Source organism: Heterocephalus glaber, unplaced genomic scaffold (genome assembly GCF_053883595.1).
Source record: "Heterocephalus glaber isolate CG9 unplaced genomic scaffold, H.glaber_assembly_v1.0 deba00001569, whole genome shotgun sequence".
Lineage (NCBI taxonomy): Eukaryota > Metazoa > Chordata > Mammalia > Rodentia > Bathyergidae > Heterocephalus > Heterocephalus glaber.
In genome coordinates, this window is record NW_028258354.1 from 3,222,410 (window position 1) to 3,246,405 (window position 23,996).

Consider the following 23,996-nt stretch of genomic DNA (forward strand, 5'->3'; position numbering starts at 1 on the left):
CTGTAGATTAGGCCATCTGAGGCAAAACATAGAGCCAATTTATCATACCTCTGGCCTTCTTTAAATCCAAACTACAAACTAGATGGGCTACTCCCAAATTCTATCATTAATTTTCTAAGGAAAGGAAATGATAACCCTTAATTATTACTTCTGGTGACAATTCTTCCCACTGCAAGAGACATTTAATATTCTATGTTTCCTCTTCAGTTAAATTAAAAAGAGCCAGGTGTGGTGGTGCACACCTGTAAACCCAAAACTGGGGAGGCTGAGGCAGGAGGACTGCCATGAGTTCAAGGGCAGCCTGGGCTACATAGTGAGTTCACAGTCAGCCTGAACTACAAGTGAGACCTTGTCTCACTAAAAAAAAAAAAAAAAAAAAAAAAAGTTATCACAGTCTTTCTTGATAATTGGTCCTAAAATAATCTGATATGCTAATTCTATCACACAATGATTAAAAACAGTTGAGCATGATGACACACGCCTGTAATCCCATACTCAGGAGGGTGAGGCAGGAGGATTACCATGAGTTCATTGTTAGCCTGGGCCACACAGAGTGAGTTCAAGACCAGCCTAAACTACATGGTGAAACCCTGTCTCAAAAAAAAAAAAAACACCTCAAAAACAAAAAGCAACAGAAAATCAGTATCTTCCCCACCCCATCATACAGAGTAAGATATTTAGAAAAACAGAAGAGTCAGGTGTGGTGATGCACACCTATAATCCTAGCACTTGGGAGGCTGAGGCAAGAAATTTGCCTCGAGTTTGAGGCCACCCTAGGCTACATAGTGAGTTCAAGGCCCATCTGAACTACATAGTGAGACCCTGTCTCAGAAAGCCAAAAAAAAAAAAAAAAAAAAAGAGTCTTTATTTTTTAGGATATCAAAAAATGCTGAGTTATTTCTATTAATGGGCATGATTTATATTAAAGGCAAATTCACATGTAGAAAAAAAATGAAGGGAAATTTTCAAAATTCATACAAACAGCTATTTTCCCACAAAAGTCAGGGATGGGCAAAGAAACTGGCATTTCACCACAACCAGCACCAAATTCTCTCAGGCTCTGTGGAAGGCTCTTTGCTGGGTATATTTTCAGGTATCAGAAACAGACTGTGACTAAACTAGAGATAACAGACAAAAATAAAGCCAGACTTTCCATTAGGAAACATGTGTGTGCATACCCATGTGTGTGATTCATGTTCACAATTAGGGTACAAAGTGCAGGCAAAAAAACTCTGCCTGTATGTAATCTGAATACTAGATATTGGTGATACATCCATTTGTGCAATGTATTACTAAGAACATCAGAAAATAATCAGTACAAAAAAAAAGAAAATAATCAATACAAGAAGGGCTCTTACCTTGGCTCTTTTCCTGGCATGACCATGGTTGGATGCCCGCCTCTGTTAAAAGGGGATTAGAAGGTGGGGGAAATCAACACAAGTTAAAAGAAATACGTTCACAACAAAAAAGTACTAAGCCGGGGATTTAGCTTAGTGGTTCTGGCACCTGCCTCGTAAGTGCAAGGTCCAGAGTTCAATCCCTGGTACTAAAAAAAATAAAAAATAAAAAAAGAACATATAAAAAAAGTACTAACTATAAAAACCATTATAACATGGTTATATAAGGGCTGGGAATTTAGCTCAGTGGTTCTGCTGCCTGCCTTGCAAGTGTAAGGTCCTGAGTTCGATCCCCGGTACCAAAAAAAAAAATTGGGTAATAAATGTTTTAAAAAGAAACCAAACACATGGTTATATATTATAACTATGAACTATGATGAAAATCACTTGTTTATTTGTCACACTACCTACTCCAGAAGCTGTGACATGGAAGGGACCCTATAGCACATACAGTCAAATCACCTTCATAAGGAAAACAAAGAATTAATAGCAATTAACTTGTTAGTGGTTTTCGAAGATTGATAAACATTACTTTCTGACAAACCAAAGAATCCTCTCCTAATTAGAATATTTCTGGAAATGTCATTACCATAGCATGAGATGCTATTTTTTTCTTCTGAGTTTGTTCCCAGGAGCCTTTTTAATCACAATGGATGTGAAATGTGGTCCCTATAACTTATAATAACATCTTTATAAGGTAACATGAGATTTTCAACTTGAGATACCCAAAATACCTCTCCTTAAAGAAGGAGAAATTGAATGAAGAATCTTCTTCCCAAATGCCTCCCACCCTGAATATGAGAATCCTCCCATTTCTAAACTCCTGGTGGTGACTTGCTTGGGTAGGAGATGTGAGATGGGATACAACAGAAGGATAAAACCTCCAAAGCAAAGGGAATAGAGAAGGGAGAAGGAGCCAGGAAAAAGCTGGAGATGATAAAGAACGAGGGCCTGAGGTGAGATGAGGGAAGGAACAGCTAATTAATTGATAAGATTTCTGAATATCTGGAAGCCAAAATGGGAGCTTTAGGAGAGGGGCTGGGGTGTGGAAAGTACTGAGGCTAGGGCATGGGGCAGGAGAAGCAAGTCAGAGGCAGAACACCAGCTTGGTCTTGGGTAGGTGAGGATTTCTCACTAGTTAGCAAACACTGCCAAGATGCAAAATGGTGAATTGGAAAAGTAGATGGAAAGAGTAAGAAATGATAGTGGAGCTGGTCAGTGGCAAGACCTGCTGCAGCAAGGGAAGATTCACAGTCCAGAAATATGTAGTAGGTATTTGCCCCTACTTCTTCAAATAGATAATACATATACACTCACACACAAAATGTATACTGGGGTTATATACTAAACAGTTAAGTGTCCTTTCACATCTATCCCTCAGATACCTGCTTCTCTCCTTAGGGGTCAGTGAGTATTGAATTTCTTTTAGATCTATTCAGAGATATTTTATGCATACATGTTTATTGTCCCTGCATAAACACAATTTTTTTTTGTACCGGGAATTGAACTCAGGACCTTACGCTTGCCAGGCAGGCGCAGCACAACTGGACTAAATCCCCAGCCTACACACAATTTTAAAAAAAGCAAATACACTGTGCACACTACTCTGAATCTTCATTTTAATTTTTTTCATGGATGTCATTCTACAGGCCATCTATCCTATTTGTCTTAATTGCTACATAAGTATTTATTCCACTGTATGGTTCTACCATAACTTATTTCACCAGTCCCTTAAATTGTACCATTTAAGATATTTTTGCTCCTCTTTAAGTATAAAAATTGTCCATACCATTGAATATACCTAGAAATACAGAATATCTATAGTCCCTTTAAAATTTTTTATAAAACTGTCCTTCAAATGTTGTATAGGGCCGGGGATTTAGCTCAGTGGTTCCGGTGCCTGCCTCACAAGCTCAAGGTCCCAAGTTTGATCCCCGGTACCAAAAACAAACAAATATTGTATAAATGTATACCTCTATCAATAATGTATAAGTCTAATTTGTAGCAGGTATTATGCTAGCTACTAGAGGACACACAGATAAAAGATACACCTTGTCAAAAAGGAATTCATGGGCTGGGGATTTAGCTCAGTGGTTCCGCTGCGTGCCTCGAAAGCGGAAGGTCCTGAGAAAGTACCAAAAAAAAAAAGGAATTCATCATCCTGTTGGAGAAGACAGACAGACAATTATAATACACTACATCACGTATGTTAGAGGGGTACCCACAGAGTACTACAGAAGCACATGACAGAAGCATCTAACTCAAATACATACACATATACATACATATACACACATACACATACACCTATGCATATATACATGCACATAAACATACATAAAGATACATGCATACACACACACACACACACTCATTCATCAGTACTGGGTATCTGCTATATGGGAAGCACTGTTTAGGCATTAGGGATACAATTGCAACCTAAAACTGACCTAATCCAGTGCTTCATGGTACTTAAAGTTCTGTGTGGAAGATATTTAATTAAAGAACAATACAGAACTGCAATGGGTAAGGTTGTCAAACAAAGTATCCTGGAAAAAGACATGTCTGGATTGAGTTTAGAAAGGTAAACAGGTGTCAGGAGCAATGCTACATAATTTTAGGGGAAAATCATTTGATTAGGCCTAGTTCTCCTGCCTACAGGCCAGCTATGGCATTTCAAGACATAATTCCATTTTGGCCTCTGGTCACAACAGAGACCTCAATGATCCGGTGATGCTCTTCATCTACTCAGTTCCTCATTGTTCTTGGATTTCCGCTGCCCCCTAGTCATTTGTTATACTTTGTTTACCCCGATGTACTGAACTCTCTGCAAGTCATTTATTACATCTCTTTCTCCTGATGTACTGAATAAAAGCTGTGGTAAGCTGCGGACTTTCAGCTTTGCTGCCCAGAGCAGCACGGATCAGGCCCAAAGCTCAGCTTCTTCTCTAAGTCTCATTTTTTTCTACCTTTCTTGTATAATAAGTTAATTCGCCTTGTGCTGCCATGGCTCGGAGGAGACTAGGACTCACTGCAGAGGTTCTAGTAACGTCCCCTTTCCCTGTTCCCTACAAACAGGTATTACATGTTGGAAGGGGAGTTCAGGAGTTGGAGGAGTGCAGGGAAAGAACCCTAAGGAGAGTAAGCTCGGTACGGAAGGTATGTACCAAAACATGCTTTCCCCAACTTTTAAATTCCTGTTTGTAATAGAGACGAAGGAACCAGATAATATTGAAGCACAGAATGTGAGAGGTGATGAGTAAGGGACTGGGTAACAATATATACCATGATGGGAAATAGAGAATCTACCTAAGGCAATAAAATACACAGAAAGCTTGAGGAGAACACAATCAGTTTTTTGTTTTTTGTGGGGTTTTTTGTACCGGGGATCAAACTCAGGACCTTGTGCTTTAGAGGCAGGCAGTGGCACCACCAAACTAAATCCCCGGCACAACGAGTTCTTTATTTCACAACCATCTGCATGATAGATGAGTCAGAAGGGATTATAAGGTTAAAGGCAAAAAGCCCAACTAGGAGGCCATACTCAATTGGTTACTTCTAGAACACACTTGCGTTCAGTATATGTTAAGTAAAAGCTTGCCATTCTAAACAGAATCTCAGAACCTGCATTTTTGTGGCACTGCTTCTATCCAAAAAGGCCTGTTTTGGGCCGGGGATTTAGCTCAGTGGTTCCACCGCCTGCCTCGCAAGCTAAGGACCCAAGTTCAATCCCCGGTACCAAAAAACCCCAAAAAAACAAAAAACAAAAAGGCCTGTTTTGAATTCCAATTATTTTCCTCCAAACTTATCAGTTACAACTCATACAGGGACTCCTTTGATAGTACCAGTTAGATTCTTGGGGAGACTCTGGGAACCGAGTGGAGGGAAGACAGATGAAGGAGTAGAATTTTTAGTGTTGTTGAAGGGCACATTTTCTGTTAGAAAATGGCAGACGGGAGAGAGACCCCTAAGGGGTTGCTCCAAAGGATCCAGGGTGGCACATAAGACTAAAGATTTTGCAGAAGGACCAGGAACTCCAGTAGATGGCGGCAGCAGCCCCATCTGCTCTAGTGACTGCAGAGTCAAGTCACAGAAAAGGCAGGTCCCCTCCAACCCCAGCCCATGATTATTTATATGCCCAAATGAAGACTTTTTAAACCAAATGAGTGCCCAAAAAGAATATAAAGCCTATAAATCTCCTTCCTTTGCCACCTATATTTAAGAAGTACACAACAGTTCAGAACATCATTTATAATGATCTGCTTTGAATAGAATAATGTGGATCTAAAAGTTTATTTAATTATTGGGCCAGGGATTTAGCTCAGTGGTGCTGCCTGCTTCGCAAGCGCAAGGTCCCGAGTCTGATCTCTGGTACCAAAAAAAAAAAGTTCATTTATTTATTTATTTTTTTAAAGTTCATTTAATTGCTATCTTTCATGTAATACAACAGCACATAATTAAATATTCATCACATATCTGTCCTAAGTATTTAAAACTCATTACTGGTACCAGTGGAGGCTGGCAGTACGGTTGGAAGAGTGGCAGACTGTCTCTACAAACTCTGAAAGGATGGGTGGGGAATGACAATTCACATGTAAAACATAATGGAGAGAAAAGCAGCCAGGAATGAGATCTGGCTAACTGTAAGAAGAAAGACAGTGAAAAAGCAGGCAGCTAGAGAACAAAATACATCTCAGAGAGCTGTCAGATTTTAATTCATCCCTTTATATTGCTGCTGTTTTAATCTTTAAAAGAATACAAGGCCTTGGTGAACTAAGTTTTCTCAAAAAATTATGTCTCAAATTTCCAGGCCTGCCAAAAGGCTGTTGTTCCTGCTTTTCAATCTAACTTATTACTGGAGTTGGTAGCTTATTTCCTGGGCTTATAATAAAGACCAGTCTCAAGGCTGGGCAGGAGGAAAAAACTTACAGAACTTAAGCTTGAATAACAAAAGAAACCATCAGTGAACACAGAAGGAGTTGTAGCTGTAACAACTCCTGTAACAGACTAAAGGAGGATCAGAGTACAGCTAGCTAGCTAGCAAGCATCAAAGACCAACCTTGGAAGAAGCTCAGCTGAACATCTACTGCCAGTAATTCTGTACTACAGTACCGATTTAGATGGAAAACTACGAGTAAACCAAAGGCAATATTAACCAAGCGGCAAGTTTAGAAACTAATTTTAACCCAGAAAATGCTGACTACTTTGACATAAGCAGGATATGAATTTAACACTGTGTGTAAAGCCAGACAGTTCTAGTTTTAAGTATTTTATCCCAGCACTCTGGGAGGCTGAGGCAGGAGGATGGCAAATCTGGGCAACTTGGCAACTTAGTAAGAGTCTGTCTCCAATTTAAATAAAAGGCTGGAGGCTAGGAATATGGCTCAGTATAAGGGCCTGGGTTCAAGCTTCAGTAGTGGGGAGAAGGGGTTAACATATAAGCCATTTAAAAACTTTTTTTTTTTCATGAGACAGGGTTGCGCTATGTAAATCCAGACTAGTCTTGAACTTAACTATGGAGCCCAGGGTAGCCTCGAACTCGAGGCAGTTCTCTTGCCTCAGCCACCCAGGTGCTGGGATTACAGGCATGCACCACCACATCTGGGTTTTGTTTTCTTTTTTGAGACAGGATCTTGCTATGTAGTTCAGGCTGGGCTTAAACTTGTAGTGATCCTCCTGCCTCCATCTCCAGAGTGTTGGGTTTACAGGTATGTCACCACACCTAGCTTGACTTATTAAATATGTGTTTGTATATAGTTTATTTATTTATTTTTAAAACTTTTCTTTATTTAATGGTGCTAGGGACTGAACCTAAGGCCTCATGCATGCTAGGCAAGTGCTCTACCATTGAGTTATATTCCTAGCCCAATTGTTTATTGTGCTAAAGGGTATTGAACCCAGGGGCTCTCTACCACTGAGCTATACCTCCTGTTCCTTTTTTTTTGCAGTACCGGGGATCAAACTCAGGACCTTGTGCTTGTGAGGCAGGTGCAGTGCCACTGAGCTAAATCCCTGGCCCTCCTGGTCCTTATTTTGAGATAGCATCTTAATAAGTTGCCCAAGGCTGGCCCAGAACTTGAGATCCTCTGCTTTAGCCTCTCAAGTAGCTGGGATTATAAGGATGTGGTCACTGTACCCAATTCCAACAGTTTATTTATTTTTAATATTTTCTTTTTATTAGTACATAAAATAGCTTACTTTTTGATAGTGAGAAAATATAAAGCTGAGAGTGGTGGTGTACACCTGTAATCTCAGCACTTGGGAGGCAGAGGTAGGAGAATTGCTGCAAGTTTGAGAACAGCCTCAGACCAAACCCTATCTCAACCCCCTCCCCATATATATTTGATATGGTGATGGCACATGCCACTCTAGGAGGCTGAGGCAAGAAGATTGTTGAGTTTGAGCCCAATCTGGGCAACTTGGGGACTTAGCAAGTCCCTGTCTCAAAAATAAAAATTTTTTAAAAGGGCTGGGGATGTTGCTCAATGCAAAAACCGCATGTTCAGTCTCCAGTAAATAAATAAACAAATAAACAGATAATAAATTTTTTAAATGTAGTTAAGAACAAGTACACTTAGGTCCAAATGAACTGGAGATTTTATTCTTTTCGCCTTAGATTTCATCACAGATTCTAAGATTAAACAGGAAGATGTTTCTTGAGAGCTCAAACTGGGGTTCTTAAAAAGCACCAAGTATTCACACTGGTGAGTGGGTTCCTATAGATTCCCACTTATACTCAGGCATAAAGAGAATGCACACAACGTACTTCTAATCTTTACCTGTGTCTCCTGACGCACACTGGTCTCTTCACCTTCTTTCTCCACTTCTTCCTTACTTGAAGTCTTAGATATAAACTTGTTTTTGTTTACAGATTCTTCCACCAGTTTTTTTTCCGATTCTTTCATTATTTCAAGGGTCTCTTGAGTAGTGTTACTGTTAGACATGTTCTTCAGTAGAACAGAGTAGCCTCTATGGACTCCTAAAGAAACATCAATGGTATTAAACAGGAGGTTTGTGTCTCTGTACTTCACATGCAAGACTTGTATTTTACATAGGTACATTTTTTCCAATGGTCTCCTTATAGCCTAGAAAGAAGTTCTTTGATAAAGGCTGATTAATTTCTTGATTAATTTCTTTTCTAACTTTATTGAGATAAAATTGACATAAACTGCATCATTGAAAATGTACAATGTGGTGAATTATGACATATGTGCACACCTGTGAAATCATCATTTGATTGAGTTGTGAACACATCTATCATCCCAGTATGTAGTCCAGGTTGGCCTCAAACTCATGGCAATCTTCCTGTCTCAGCCTCCTGAGTGCTAGGATTATAGGCATGTGTCACCACTCCCTGCTAGAATTTTACATAAATGGAATCATGCACTCTCTACTTATTTATTCAGCAGATTTGGTAGCATTCTCTATAGAAATTTGTTCACATTTTCAACTCAATCACTTAAACCAGTAGATTCTCTCTGAAAAGGGGAGAAAATAATTATCCTAAAGCTCTGTTCACTATTAGAAAGAAAGAACTCTCCTTTACCAAGGGAGGACTTTCATAGCTACCACAAGCCACAACACTGTTATCAGCTTCAGGCTACTCCCCCATCAAAAAGTAACAAAATCAGACAATGGTTACAGTACCCTAAATTATTCCATTTTAAGCAAGTAGAAAACAAGGAGAAAAGAATTTAGTAGCCATCTGTCCTTGAGAAAGAATGGGTCTCTGCCTGGGAGAGGAGAGACTCTTCTCTATGCTCTTCCTTATCAGCATCAGTCTATCTCCCCACCCCAATGGTGAATGGTGGGCCTGTGAGGAAGCCAGTGGTTATCTAAGCACACAGTAGGAAACAGAAGTCAATGCTTTAGCCACAGATCCATGTCCTAAACTGATGAAGTGAAACATGCTTAGCTTCAACAATGGTTTAAAGAGGTTTCTCCTTACATGGTTTACCAGCCTTACTTGAATCCCAAGTATTTCTTTCCTTCCTTTAAAAAAGTAAGACTGAAAACCCTCTCAGATGTCACATCTAATCCCAGTGTAGTAGCCCTAGAAACTGAGATAAATAAGCAAACAAATAGTGATGCTTCAAGAAAATTGTCAGATCACTTTCTCTTCTTCAAAACAGTTTAAAGAGCTGGGCATGGTGGCAATGCCGGTAATCCCAGTACTCGGAAGGCTGAGACAGGAGGATTGCCATGAGTTTGAGGCCAGCCTGGGATACATAGTGAGTTCAAGACCAGCCTGACTTCCATAGTCAGACCCCGTCTCAAAAACCACAAAAATAAATAAATTTTAAAACAGAGTTTAAAGACCAGGGATTTAGCTCAATGGTTCAGCCTCCTGCTTCGCAAGCACAAGGTCCCAAGTTTGATCCCCATTACCAAAAAAAAAAAAAAAAAGAGTTTAAAGGGTAAGACCCAGAAGGCCCTCAAGAAGCACAGGTAGACAGGGATTTAGCTCAGTGGCACTGCACCTGCCTTGCAAGCGCATGGTCCTGAGTTCCATCCCAGGTACTGGAAAAAAAAAAAAAAAAAAGAAGCACAAGTAGCTTCATCTGACACAAGCTAGTACAGTAGAAGATTATTGCTTTGTCTACCTTGTGGTGGCTCCTGAATAGCTACCTGGAGACTTGGTTTGCTTAAGACTAGAAAAATTCTATTTAAAGAAGCACAGTGTCATTCATATACAAAGTCATAAAGCTAAATTTAAAAGATGGGAGAAACTGGAAGAAATTGACTATAAAAGAAAATGGTTGGTAGTCAGGCACGGTGGTGTACACTCATGGTTCCAGTACTCAGGTAGCTGAGGCAGGAAGACTGCCTGAGCCCAAATGTTCAAGGCCAGCCTGGGCAACATGGTAAAACCTTCACTGAAGGGGAGGGGAACAAATGGAAGGGGAGAAGGGACGATGGAGGAGGAGACGGAAGGAAGGACAAATAACAGAAGGGAGGGGGAGAACAGCAGATATTACATTTTTAAATTAATAGACCTATTAAATATATTTTAGAGTTATACCGGTTTTTTTTTTCTTTTTTTGTACCAGGGATCGAACTCGGGACCTTACACTTTCGAGGCAGAGGTGGCACCACTGAGCTAAATCCCCGCCCGAGACAGGGTCTTTCTATGTAGCTCAGGCTAGCCTCCAACTCAAGGTGATCCTCCTGCCTCAGCCTCCCACGTGCTGGGATTACAGGTGTGCACCACCACACCCAGCTAATAGGGTTTTAAAGAGTTGTAATTTTTTGGAGATCACACGGCTGTGCATGGGAATTTGTTTATACACATATGTGTACATGCATGTACATGTAGATGGATGGGTTTATTTTTTAACCATTCCTCCATTCTAAGGTAAATCAAGCCTCGATTCTGTTTTTTGGTACCAGGGATTGAACTCAGGTCCTTGCGCTTGTGCAGCAGGCAGTGAAACCACTGAGCTAAATTCCTGGCCAAGCCTCGATTGTTTGGAGTACTAGTAAAACAGGTTTTTTTATTTCTCTTAACTGAGAAACATTAGGAAAGATCAGAATTGGAAGAACTCTAAAATATGACCTTATATGACCTTCTACTCTGCAAAGAAGTGCCCTCTTCTTGCTAGCCTCTCCTGGAAAACTCCTGGGACAGGACCCTACTATCATTTCTGAAATAGCCTCCAGTATTATATAGTTGTTCCCTCTACAACTGCTTCAATCTTGATCCTGAATCAGCCTCAGAGTCACACAAAATCAGGTTTACTTCTTTCACTATATGATAGACCTCCAATATTTTTCTTTCTAGTCTTAAGTACCCTCAAACAAATTTCTGTCATGAAGAGAAATTGATTTTTTAAAAAAGCAGTTGGATTTTTAAAATTTCTGGGATGGGCTTTAAATACTAAACAGGTATAGATCTTCAAATCAAAATGATTACTTTGCATGATAACATGTTGATCAGGAAAGGATCAAGTCTCTGGATATCTGGAATAATTTTGATGTTCAAGCACTGAGCACAAACAAAACATATTCTTTCATAACACATTTCTGTGGAATATGGTCACGTATTCTAACTCAGTTTTGTTTTTTTTTTTTGTTATCGGGGATCAAACTTGGGACCTTGCACTTGCCGAGGCAGGCGGCAGAACCACTGAGCTAAATCCCTGGCCCTCTAACTCAGTTTTAAGGAGCCATGGGTTTTCTTATTAATGGAGGATACAGAAAACTTGAGCTTTAAATTCTAACAGTCTCATAAAACAGATTAATCTACCCACTTTTTAAAAAGTCTACTCACTTTTAAAAATTTGGTCATTACTCTAAGACCACTGGGCCCTGAAAGAGCTATAAAAAAAAAAGTAATTTGTACATTGAAGAAATGGGAAGCAGCAGAGGGAAAGGGAAATTAGTTTACTGTTTGGCTACCTACCCAGGTTTCCTTTCTTCCGAATGTTGATAATGTATTTCTTTTCTTTTTTTTTTTTTGGTACCGGGGATCGAACTGAGGACCTGGTGCTTTCGAGGCAGGTGGCAGCACCACTGAGCCAAATCCCAGCCCCTCCTTTCTTCCGAATGTTGATCTAACCTGGATTTCTTCTGGTATTTGCCTTCCTCTGGGGACATATGATCAGGGAGAGTGACTTTGTCCTCAAGCTCTGGGAGATGGAGGTTAATTACGATAATTTTGTTTTCCTTTGGGGACTGGTTTAGGAAAGGACAAGTGACTCAATCATTACTAGTGAGAAACAAGGGAATTCTATGTTGGATGAGTGGCCAAGGAAAGGCTTCTCACCAACTGGGTGTGGTAGGAAATTCTTATCATTCCAGCTATCTGGAGTTTGAGGTAGGAAGACTGCAAGTTTGAGGGCAGTCTGGGGAATTCAGTGAGACTCAAAAATAGTTAAAAGGGCTGGGAGGGAGGGGACAAAGAAAAGCTTTCCATTCTATTGTACTTACATAAAAATTGCAAAAGTCACTAGAAAAAAAATGGCTGCTTCTGCTGAAGAGTAGTCTTGTGCACCAATGATGCCTGGAATATGGCAGCATTCTACCAACACATGGAAGATAAGGAAGCAGAAAGAATAAGCCTACATCCTAAATGACATGATATAGACACTGAATTAGTCAACCTGTATCTTCCCTATTTCTGGACCTCTTGATATGCTGTTATAAATCTCATTATTTAAGCTATTTTGAGTTGAGATTACTATCTTAGCATCCTGAGTAATAGACACAAAGGGATTATTGAGTGGGACTATTTGACCAGACAGGGAAGCCCAATTTGTAAACAGACTTGCAAGTAGAAATAACTGATAGAGATGATAATAATCATCTAAAACTTTTTGAGTGCTTACACTGTGCTAGGCATTATCCTAAAGTACTTTATGTATCTTATTTAATTCTATAAGTTTATGGTTTACATATTATCAGCATCATTTTTTTTTGAGGTGGGAGTCTCACTATGTCACCCAGCCTAGCCTTGAATTCTCAATCTTCCTGCTTCAGCTTCTTGGGTGGCTGAGATTATGGGCATGGGCCAGCACACTGGCAGTATTACTTCTAAGATAAGTAAACTGGGCACAAAAATTAATACTTTAATTAAGATCATACAATAGGTATGGTCTTAGACTCAAAACCCAGGAAACACGGCTCTGGTACTTGCTTTTTCTAACTAAAGGGACAAAGACTAGAAAGGAAAATAAAAAGTCTAGTAAAGGTACAATGAAATCATGTAATCTGGTAATTGGAAGGGCACTAAGAAGCTTTCTCATTCAGCTCTATCCTCCACAATCCATAATTAGGTTCTTAAGTCAGTAACTGAAAAACTGTTGTCCTATCCCTGTTTGTATACCTCCAGTTAAGGGAAAGTCTTCATCTCTAGATATGAATCATCCCTTTGGGAATATCTCTATAAACAGGCAAAATTTTGGGCTAGGGATTCAGCAAGTGGTGCTACTGCCTGCCTCCCAAGCACAAGGTCCTGAGTTCAATTCCCGGTACCAAAAAAACCTCCCCAAAACAAACAAAAAACCCATTTAAACAGGCAAAATTCATTTCCCTATTCCTACTAGTTCCAATCATAAAGAACATGTTTAATCTTGCCTCCAAATCAGTCCTTTTCAAAAGACAATTTTGTTTTGTTTTGTTTTTTGAGACAGGGTCTCATTACATAGTTTAGATTGGCCTTGAACTTACTATGTAGCCCAGGCTGGCCTCCTACTTCAGTCTTGGCCAAGTGCTGGGATTACAGGCATGTCCACCACACGTGGCTTAGACTGAGGCTCTTTTTTGCTCTCCAAAATATCCTTTAAGGTCAATTCAGGTCCTGTAATGCTATGCAGAAGACTCTCCTTACACTTAGGGCACAAGAATTCCTAGAAATAAAATTTTCTGGGCCAAAACAAAATTAAAAGTTGCAGGGCCAGGGATTTAGCTCAGTGGTGTTGCCCCCGGGTACCAAAAAGAAAAAATTGCAGCTGAAAGAATTTATTTTATTTTATTTATTTATTTTTGGTACCAGGGATAGAACTCGGGACCTTGTGCTTGTGAGGCAGGTGGCAGAACCACTGAGCTAAATCTCGGGCTCCTAGAGTTTATTCTATTAAAAAATTTTTTTTTTTGGTTTTCTGAGATAGGGTCTTGCTGTGTAGTTCAGACTGGTGGTTTTGAACTCACTATATAGGCCAGGTTGGCCTCAAACTTGTGGAGATCCTCCTGCCTCAGCCTCCCACATAGGGGATTACAGGCATGAGCCACCACACCCAGCAACAATTTATTAAAAAACAAAACTAAAGAGTGAAAACAAAGTCAGTAGTAAGAAAAAGGCAGAGAAATAATTTCCACTCTTGATAAATTTTTTTTTGTACCAGGAATTAAACTCAGGGCCTCTTGCTTGCTAGGCAGGTGCTGAGCCACTGAGCTACATCCCCGACTGATTGTTTGATACAGAGAGAAAATTAGGGCTTGGGAAGATTTCTGGTTTTCTGAGACAGGGTCTTGCTATGTAGCTCAGGCTGGCCTCGAACTGGCAAACTGGCAAACTGGCAGTGATCCTCCAGTGCTGGGATTACAGGCATGCACCACCACACCCAGCTTTTTGTTTTGTTTTGTTTGTTTTTAATTGGTGGGAGAAACAGAATGAAACTATTTCATATGTGACTGTGACTAGAACAAAGCAAAGATATCATGCTCCTGAGAGGGCCCAGATGAGCACATCCCTACAACCTACTTGTGTACAGTGTGCACTGCATCTAGGTAAATTGCACAATTTCTAAGGCTGAATGTCTGTCTCCTGAGGACACGAAATGGCTCAAAGTTGTAGAGGGGACTGACTATTGGATGAAGGAGGCCAGGAAGGAGTGTGAGAAAATAGGATGATATAGGGGAGGATGACTGGGAGCCAAGATTCAGCAATTTCTTTCAGGGAGAATACTGTATATTAATCATAAATTTTTTGCCCAGAGGGTTTTTTGTTTTTGTTTTTTGGTACCAGGGATCGAACTCGGGACCTTGCACCTGCGAGGCAGGCAGCAGCACCACTGAGCTAAATCCCTGGCCCTTATCCATAAATTTTTTGACTGCCAAGTTAAGTACCTTCCAGAACATAGTGAGATTATATATCCTTCCATCGAATCTACAAACAACTTTCTAGGCATTGTGCCAAAAGGAATACATTATATAGCAAATGCTCAGAGAGAAAAGGACAGTTTCATTTTCCCCCTTTTAATCTATTAGCCAAGCAAAGAGAATGCAAGCAAGAAGACAATATCTAGGTACTAAAAATTCTTACTTAGGCTATGGCAAAATCCCTATAAAGCTTTCCAGTTCTTTATGAATTTGTGTGTCAAGAGTAAATTACTCCAAATAGATACTTACATTAAAAAAACAACAACTATAAAATCTAGGGCCCAGGACAATGGATAAAAACTTGTGGTATATTCATGTAATAGAATACTATTCAGCAATAAAAACGAATGAACTATTGGGTATACTGCTATACACAAAAACATGAGTGGACTTCAAAAATATTATGATAAATGAAAAGAAAGGAGATCCCTTCCCCATACAAAATTATATGTAATTTAAGAACAAAACTAATCTCCAGGGCTGTGGATGTAGCTCAGTGGTTTCACTGCCTGCTGCGCAAGCACAAGGACCCAAGTTTGATCCCCGGTTCCAAAAAAACACAAAAAACTAATCTCCAGTGATAAAGTGGTTGATTGCTTAAGCACTATGCATGACACATGCCTGTAATTCCAGGAGGCTGAGGCAAGAGGACTCCAAGTTTAAGTCCGTCCTGAGTGAGACTCCATATCAAAATTTATGAGGGGGGCTGGGGGGTATATCTCAGTGTGAAAGTCCTGGGTTCAATCCCCAGTACAGAGCGAGAGGGACAAGGGGAAGAAGAGGGAGGGAGGAGAGTTGTTTGAGTTGGAATAGATATTGACTGAAAAGAGAAATAAGAGACCTTTCAAAGGAGTGACAGAAACATTCTATCTTGTTTGGGGCAATGGTTTCATGGGTGTAGAATACAACTCTCAATATTCATTAACCAAATGCTTAATATCTGTGTATTTTATTAAGTTAACACCCATCCTCCATGAACTTATGAAACAAGAAGTAGGGATAAAACATCCAGTGGGTTAAAATGTCTGGTTAAAAACAAAAAGGCCAGGGATTTAGCTCAGTGGTGCTGTTGCCTGCCTCGCAAGCACAAGGTCCTGAGTTCAATCCCAGGTACCACAAAAAATTTTTTTTTATCTTTGAGACAGGGTCTCACTAAGTTGTCCAAACTAGCCTCAAACCTGGAATCCTCTGGCATCAGCCTCTTAAGTAGCTGAGATTACAGGTATGTGCTAGCACACATACAATTTTTTAGCATACAGCCAATTTTTCTAACTATTAGTATCTTTGTTTATAAAATGGAGGTAATATTATAACTTGACAAGATCAAGTATGATACTTTTTTTTTTGGAGATAAGGTCTCCTTGTACAGTTCAGGATGGCCTTGAATTCACTATGAAGCCCAGGCTGGCCTTGAACTCACTGAAATCCTCCTGCCCTAGCATCCCAAGTGCTGGGATTACAGATTGTGCCACCACACCTGGCTAGTAAGATGCTCTTTAAAAACCCAAAAAAACCCAAGGTACAGGGAGTGGTCCTACGTTGAGGGGAAATATGGTAGAGTTTACCAGTGTGATCTCTGAACCCAAAACATGTCCCCTACTGATATTTTCTGAAGAGAGGCCTTAGATCTAGGTACACTTTCCATCTAACATTCCATGCCCTGGAATATTCCCGAGGGGCTGGCCACCTTGAAAGATCTAGAACTTGCCTTTGGGATCAGAATAGCTATGAAGTATAGCCATATAGTAAGAAGGAAGCAGGATTCAAATCCATGTCTATTTGGTTCCAAAAATTCCAGGTTCTTTTTATTGGTGTAAAAATAGAAACAGAAACAGAAACATCCACCAAAAACAGTATAATAACTACAAGGCTGAAGAGCCTAACAGCCTTTGGGAGGACAGGGCAAAAAGCCCTATGGAGATATACATGACAGACAGAAGTCCAGATCTTCCTTCTCTTTTGGGAGAAAAAGCAGGTTATTTGGGACTGGAGTGTCAAGAGTTTATGAAACACATAAAGCTAAAGTTATATGACAGTCACCAAGCCCTTTAAGGACTGCAGAAGTCAACTGTTAGCCTTCACTAGTACTAAGCCAACAACAACAGTTAACAGTGCCAATTTTCCAATCAAGGAAGTATGAAAATCATTCTTCTTTATAACTACAAAAAGGATTCATTGGTGTATAAGGAAGTTCACAGGAGTTGGCTGTTGTCCAGAGCAATTCCTTAGGCAAAGTAAAGAGAGAAACAAGATTAAAATGTTCTGGACATGTAATCTTTCTGTTCAATAACTGCTATGGTTGTACTAAGCCCTAAAATGAGAACTATGGGTGCTTTGATCAATGGACTAAAGTTTTAGTTGGGCCTCCTTACAATTTCTGGAGTTTTCTTACATTCTTGACCAAAAATGCTCACTTTACATCTTCTAGCACAACAGAATCAATCAAATACAATCTTTTGGTTTTGGGGTTGTTTTTTTTTTGGTTTCTTGAGGTAGGGTCTCCCTTTGTAGTTCAGGCTGGCCCTGAACTCACCATGTTCCCCAGGCTGGCCTCGAACTCGAGGTGATCCTCCTGCCTCAGCCTCCCAAGTGCTGGGATTACAGGCGTGTGCCACCACGCCCAGTGTCAAATATAATCTCTTGAATGAGAGTAGTGAACGGTGTCTTTTCTACTGCTTCTATTTTCTTTAGCTTTATCAAAGCAGTACCTTTATGCAAGAAATATCATAGTATCTTGGGAGTAGAAAAGATATTCAAAGTTCACACTGTCTTCTCTTGTCTCCTTGTAAAAATGCTTCCAACTCAATCCAGAAGAGACATTCAAGAGAGGGGAAAAAAAAAATCATAATTTACCTTCTGATTAGGGCACTTTCAGGATGCGTCTATTGCTAACTTAAAATTTGTCTATAGCTAAGCCTATCCTGCTCTGCTCTGTTAGGCTGACAGAACGCCTCAGGTGACATATTTAGTCTTAAAAGAATCTTTCAAAATATAATACTGAAGTTGAAGGACCCTAGTTAGCAAGACAGACTCCATATTGCTGCTTGACCCACCTGCCTGCCCTTTACATGAACTCAGAAGGAGGAAGCTTAAAAACCTCCTCCCCTTAGAAAGTCTTTTTAGAAATAACAATTAATCAACTATTGTTTTACAAATGTTCTAACAGCAGGACGTTCTGCTTCTGTACCTTTTGCTTGCTTTACTAGTTCTATCCCATAGGGGGGCCTAGAAACTGTTGGCCTCAAAGGTGTATAAAACATGTTTGTCAACCCCCAGTCGAGGCTCAGGCTCGAGTCTGATGCTCGGCTCGGGTCCCAGTCGGTAATAAACTCCTGTGTGGATTTAATGTCAGTCTCTGGTTGGTTCTCTCTCACTGGGTGCAACAGAAGTCTGGAGATTTAGCTCAGTGGCACCATGCTTGCCTTGCAAATGCAAGGTCCCGAGTTTAATCCCAGGTACTGAGGGAAAAAACCAAACCAAAACAAAAAAACCCCAAAATACTGAACACTGGATTGGCCAGAGAAATGGTAGAGAACAACCCATGTTTATAAGAAAGAATCAGAAATCTTAAGAACTATTAGCTATTAAAGACGCACTTCTTAACAAGCATGGTGGCGTACGCCTATATCCCAGCACTTGGGAGGCTGAGGCAGGAGGACTGTGGCCAGTTTGAGGCTGCCTAGGCTACACTGGGAATTCAAGGCCAGCCTGAACTATATAGCAAGATTCTCTCTCAAAAAAAACCAAAAAAGCCATTTCTTTTCTGCAAGGGAGAAATTTGTATTTATTCTCCAATATCCAATCACCTTTTTTTTTTTGAGACAGGGTCTCATTATGAGTTCAGACTGGACTTAAACTGACTATGTAGCCCAGGCTGGCCTCGAACTTGCCACTATCCTCCTACCTCAGCCTCTCAAATGCTGGGATTACTAAAATTGTGCATCATTACACTAGGCAACTTTGTGTCATTTAACCAACCAGGTTTCTGCTTTTTGTTATGGCAGTCCTAGGATATACATAGCAAATGCAACTTCCATGAATAATCCTTAAGTGGGCAATCTTTCTTTCTTCATTCTTTTTTTTTTTTTGGTACCAGGGATCGAACTCGGGACCTTGCACTTGCAAGGCAGACGCCAGAACCACTGAGCTAAATCCCCGGCCTCTTTCTTCATTCTTAATTCTTGCTGACTTGAATGTTAAGACCTGGCCTTCCAGCAGCCATAACACATTTTAAGATTATACCAGGATGGGAAATCATAGATATGAACACTTAGGTCCCTGAGTACCCGACTCCTATTCTGACTGCCTCCAGATTTCTTGAATATGAGAGAAAAATGAGTATTTCTTGTTTAACATATTTGCATTTTGCTGTTAAGTGCAACAGTATATTTCTTAATTGGTATCTCATGTATATATAAAACACACATACATTAAATAACATGAAAAAAATAATAAACAATTTCCATAAAGAAGAACTCCAACAGCAATATACTAGAGCTGATATATATACTTGGGGGGAGGTAAAATAAGGAGAGTTGTCACTTTTATGGAGGTTATGAGTATTACATTTCTGCCTAATACCTATATTGTAAAGAAAAAGATGAGTATCATTACAGGATGGGTAAGGAGTGGTACTCATCAAAATAAAGAATATTCTGGGGCTGGGGATTTAGCTCAGTGGTGCCACCACCTGCCTTCTAAGTACAAGGTTCCAAGTTTGATCCCCAGTCGTCCCCCCACCAAAAAAAGAATATTCTGTCTCCACCACATAGGAAACACCAAGTATGTTACACCAAGTAAGATTATGGACTTTTGTAGTTTGACATGAATCTGACTAGGTAACCAGTGTTTCCACAACTTTTTAATCACATAACTGAGCCTCGGCCCCTTATCTGTATAATGGGCGTGATTCATAAATTTCATAGAGCCACTGGGAAGTGACATAGAACAAATATAAGTTTCCTCCACAATGTAGTTGCTCACTGGATGCTAGTGCCTCCTAATCACATTTTTTAAATTCATTTAGTTTATTGGTACATTTAACTATAAAATATGATGACATTCATCATTGGGAATTTGTACCTGTACATGATAAATCTTGGTTATTTTTTCCCCATTCTCTTGCCCTCCCTTCACCCCCCCACCCCTCCCTATTTACAGACTTTGTTTCTATCTTTTCCCATATTTTTTTCTTTCCCCTACCCCCCCCCCCACTTCCCCTTCCCCTTTGGACCTTATCTTCCTATTTCACATAATGTATTATACATTTTGGTTCTCATTTACACTTTCAACTATTTAGTATTTACTCATGTGTCCTATTCATTTCACTTAAGAGTATGGCCTAAAAAAAAAAAAGAAAAAAAAGAAAAAGAGTATGGCCTCAATGTGCATCCACTTAGCTATAAATGTCTCTAGTTTATAATTCTTTTTTTTTTTTTTGGTACCGGAGATTGAACTTGGGACCTTGTGCTTGCGAGGCAGGCACCAGAACCGCTGAGCTAAATCCCTGGCCTAGTTTATAATTCTTTACAGCTGAGTACTACTCCATTTTATGAAAAAAAAAAAAACAAAAGACAAAAAAAAAAAAAAACCAAAACACACACACACATCTTCTTTATCCAGTCACCAGCTGATGGGCATTTGGGCTGTTTCCAAGATTTAGCTATTACAAACTATTATAAAAATGGGTGCGCATATATTGCTGTGGAATGATGTTCTTAATGCTTTTGGGAAGATACCCAGCAGCGGAATAGCTGGGTCAAATGGGGCCTCTAATCCTAGTTTTTCTTTGTTTTGTTTTTTGGTACTGGGAATTGAACTCTGGACCTTGTGCTTGCGAGGCAGGGGTTGGAACCACTAAGCTAAATCCCCAGCACTAATCCTAGTTTTTTGAGGTATATCCATACTGATTTCCACAGTAGTTGCACCAGTCTACACTCCCACCAACAGTGGAGAAGGGTTCCTTTTTCCCCATAACCCCGCCACCATTTGTTATTGGTTGATTTCCTGATAGCAGCCATTCTTTCTAGAGTGAGATGGAATCTCAGCATTGTTTTCATTTGCATCTCTCAGTTGAGTAGTGATGTTAAACATTTTTTCATATGTTTATTTGCTATTTCTACTTCTTCATCTGAGATGTGTCTATTCATTTCAGATGCCCATTTTTGGACTGGCTCTTTAAATTTGGGAAGTCTGATTTTTTTAAGTTCTTTACATATTCTAGATAGTAGACCTCTGTCTAAGGAACAACTGGTAAAAATTTTTTCCCACATTGTGGGTTATCTCTTCACTCTGTTGGTGGCTTCTCTTGCTGTGTAGAAGCTTTTTTATAAGAGAAAATGTTCATGAATTTAGGGTAGGCAAGAATTTCCTAGGATACAAAAAACATGATGTATAAAAGAAAAAAACTGATGAGATTCCATCAAAATTTAGAACTTTTGTGGTGCCGCTGCCTGCCTTGCAAGTGCAAGGTCTAGAGTTCAATCCCCGGTACCAAAAAAAAAAAAATTAGAACTTTAAAAGACATCAAAGTAATCCTTAAATAGAACCTATTTATAATACATATAACCTATGACCAGAATACATAAAGAACCCTTACAGCTCATTAATAGACAACCCAATTAAAAAGTAGACACAAGAAGATGATAAATAGCCAGTACAGCACAAGGAAATGTGTACAACACTAGAATCAGAAAAATACTAATCAGTACAATAACAAGATCATATTATACACGCAGGGAGATTAAGTTAAAAGTTTTACAAGAACAAATGTCAGCTTAGGTGTGAACCATTTAGAACTTTCTAATACAGCTAATGTGAATGCAAAATGATAAAACCATTTTGGAAAACAATGCAGAAATTTCTTATATTACTGTTAAGAACCAACAGTTTTGTTCTTAAATTTTTACTTAAGAGGAATGAAAATACATGTTCACAATAGATTTGTACATACAAGTTGAGTATCCCTTATCTGAAATTCTTGGGACCAGAAGTGTTTCAGATTTTAGTTTGAAATCCACTTGATCTGCACAGAGGATAGCTACTCCTGCTTTTTGGGGGGGTTCCTGTCACATGGAGTATTGTTTTCCACCCTTTAACTTTCAGTCTATGAGTTTCTTTTTGAATTAAGTGTGTTTCTTGTATGGAGCCTATTGCTGGATCTTGCTTCTTGACCCATTCTGCCAGTCTATTTCTTTTGACTGGTGAATTGAGACCATTAACATTGATGGTTATAACTGATATATATTGACTTATCATTGTCATGACTTTTTCTTCTTGTTGGATTCTCCCCCTTTGTGTTTAATTTCTTGTTGTGCCTGATGGATTCATTCTGCTGGGCTTCCTGGGGTTGTGATCCTCAATGTCTGTTCCTAGGATATTGTCTAAAATGTTTTGGACTGCTGGTTTGGTATTCATGAAGTTCCTAAGGTGCTCTTTGTCATGGAAGTATCTTATTTCTCCAGCAATTTTGAAAGATAGTTTTGCAGGGTAAATCAATCTGGATTGGAGGCTGTTTTCCTTTAGGGCTTGGAATACATCATTCCAAGCTCTTCTTGCCTTGAGGGTCTGCATTGAAAAGTCTGCTGTGATTCTGATGGGCTTTTCTTTGTACGTGATTTGTATCTCTTCTCTAACTGCTTATAGAATTTTGTTCTGTTGGGATTCTGGAATCTTAACTATTATATGTATATGTGTAGATTTTGTTGTTGTTGTTGTTACCAGGGATCAAACTCAGGTACTTATGCTTGTGGGGGCAGGCGGTGGAACCACTAAGCTAAATGCCCAGCCCAGATTTTTTTTTTTTTGGAGACCTATATACCTCACTTACCTGTATGTCAAGTTCTTTTCCCCTGCTTGGGAAGTTTTCTGCCATCACTTCTGTGAACAGTTTTTTTATGTCATCTGCACTCTCTCCTGTTTCTTCTTTGACTCCAATCAGTCTTATGTTATTCTTGTTTGTACTGTCTAGCAGCTGCTGGACTGATTTCTCATGGTCCCTTACTATTTTAAAGAATTTTTTCTTTTCCTGGCCACTAACTGCAATCTTATCTTCTATATCTGAAATTCTGTCCTCACATTGGCTCATTCTGCTGTGTAAACTTTCCATGGAGTTTTTAATCTCCTGGAAATCTGTTTGCATCTGTTTTATGGATTCCATTTGTTTCCTATGTTGGGATTCCATCATGTTCCTCAGCTCCTCTATTTTTTTATCTGTGTCTTCTCTAGATTCATTAATCATGTCTTGCACTATGGGTACAATCTCTGCTGTTATCTGAGAAATTATTTCTGATTTCATTTTTTCCAGATCCTGTTTTGTTGCCAGTTCAGGGAGTCCAGGTGGTTGAGTATCAGATTGTTCCATCTCATCTCCCTTTGGGGTTCCTTTAGGTGATCTGTAAGTCTGTTTTTGAGACTTGTTTATGTGTCTTCTCATTTCAAGGTGGGGTGCGGAGAATGTGTGCTGCTGGTGCCCACAAGACTCACCTCCTCTGTGCTGGGGGCAGCTCTGCTCCTCAGCGACACGCAGAAGCTATTTTTTTTTTTTTGTACCGGAGATTGAACTTGGGACCTTTTGCTTCCGAGGCAGGCGGCAGAACCACTGCACTAAATCCCTGGCCCTCGCAGAAGCTTTTTTAATGAGATGAGATCCCAGTTGTTGATTCTTTGTGCTAGTTCCCATGCGACTGAGGTTTTGTTCATGAAGTCTTTTCCTACACCAATGTCTTCAAGAGTTCTAACTAACCTCTCTGCCAGCAGGTTTAGTGTTCCCATTTTAATATTTAATTTTTGATCCATTTCAATTTTAGTTTAGTGCATGGTGAGCGATATGAGTCTAGTTTTAATCTTTGGCAAGTTGAAACCCAATTTTTCCAGCACCATTTCTTAAAGAGGCTATCTTTCCTCTAGTGAGGGTGTTTGGCTCCTCTGTCAAAGATGAGGTGGCTGAGTATGTCTGGAGTTGTTTCTGCATCTTCTAATCTGTTCCACTGGTCCTCAGGT

The 23,996-nt window shown here is 39.7% G+C and overlaps 1 protein-coding gene across 19 annotated transcripts in view; it reads right to left on the reverse strand.

Annotated features, from left to right (window-relative positions):
- Positions 1-23,996, reverse strand: part of R3hdm2 (R3H domain containing 2) — a 171,103-nt gene that overhangs the window by 41,195 nt on the left and 105,912 nt on the right. For all 19 annotated transcript variants that reach the window (XM_021241510.2, XM_087192176.1, XM_004861236.4 and 16 more), the window contains 2 exons: positions 8,177-8,376; positions 1,359-1,400 (listed from right to left, as the gene is read on the reverse strand). In XM_021241510.2, coding sequence (XP_021097169.1) covers positions 1,359-1,400; positions 8,177-8,341 — 207 coding nt within the window. In that variant the 5' untranslated portion in view covers positions 8,342-8,376. The remainder of the gene's footprint in view (positions 1-1,358; positions 1,401-8,176; positions 8,377-23,996) is intronic.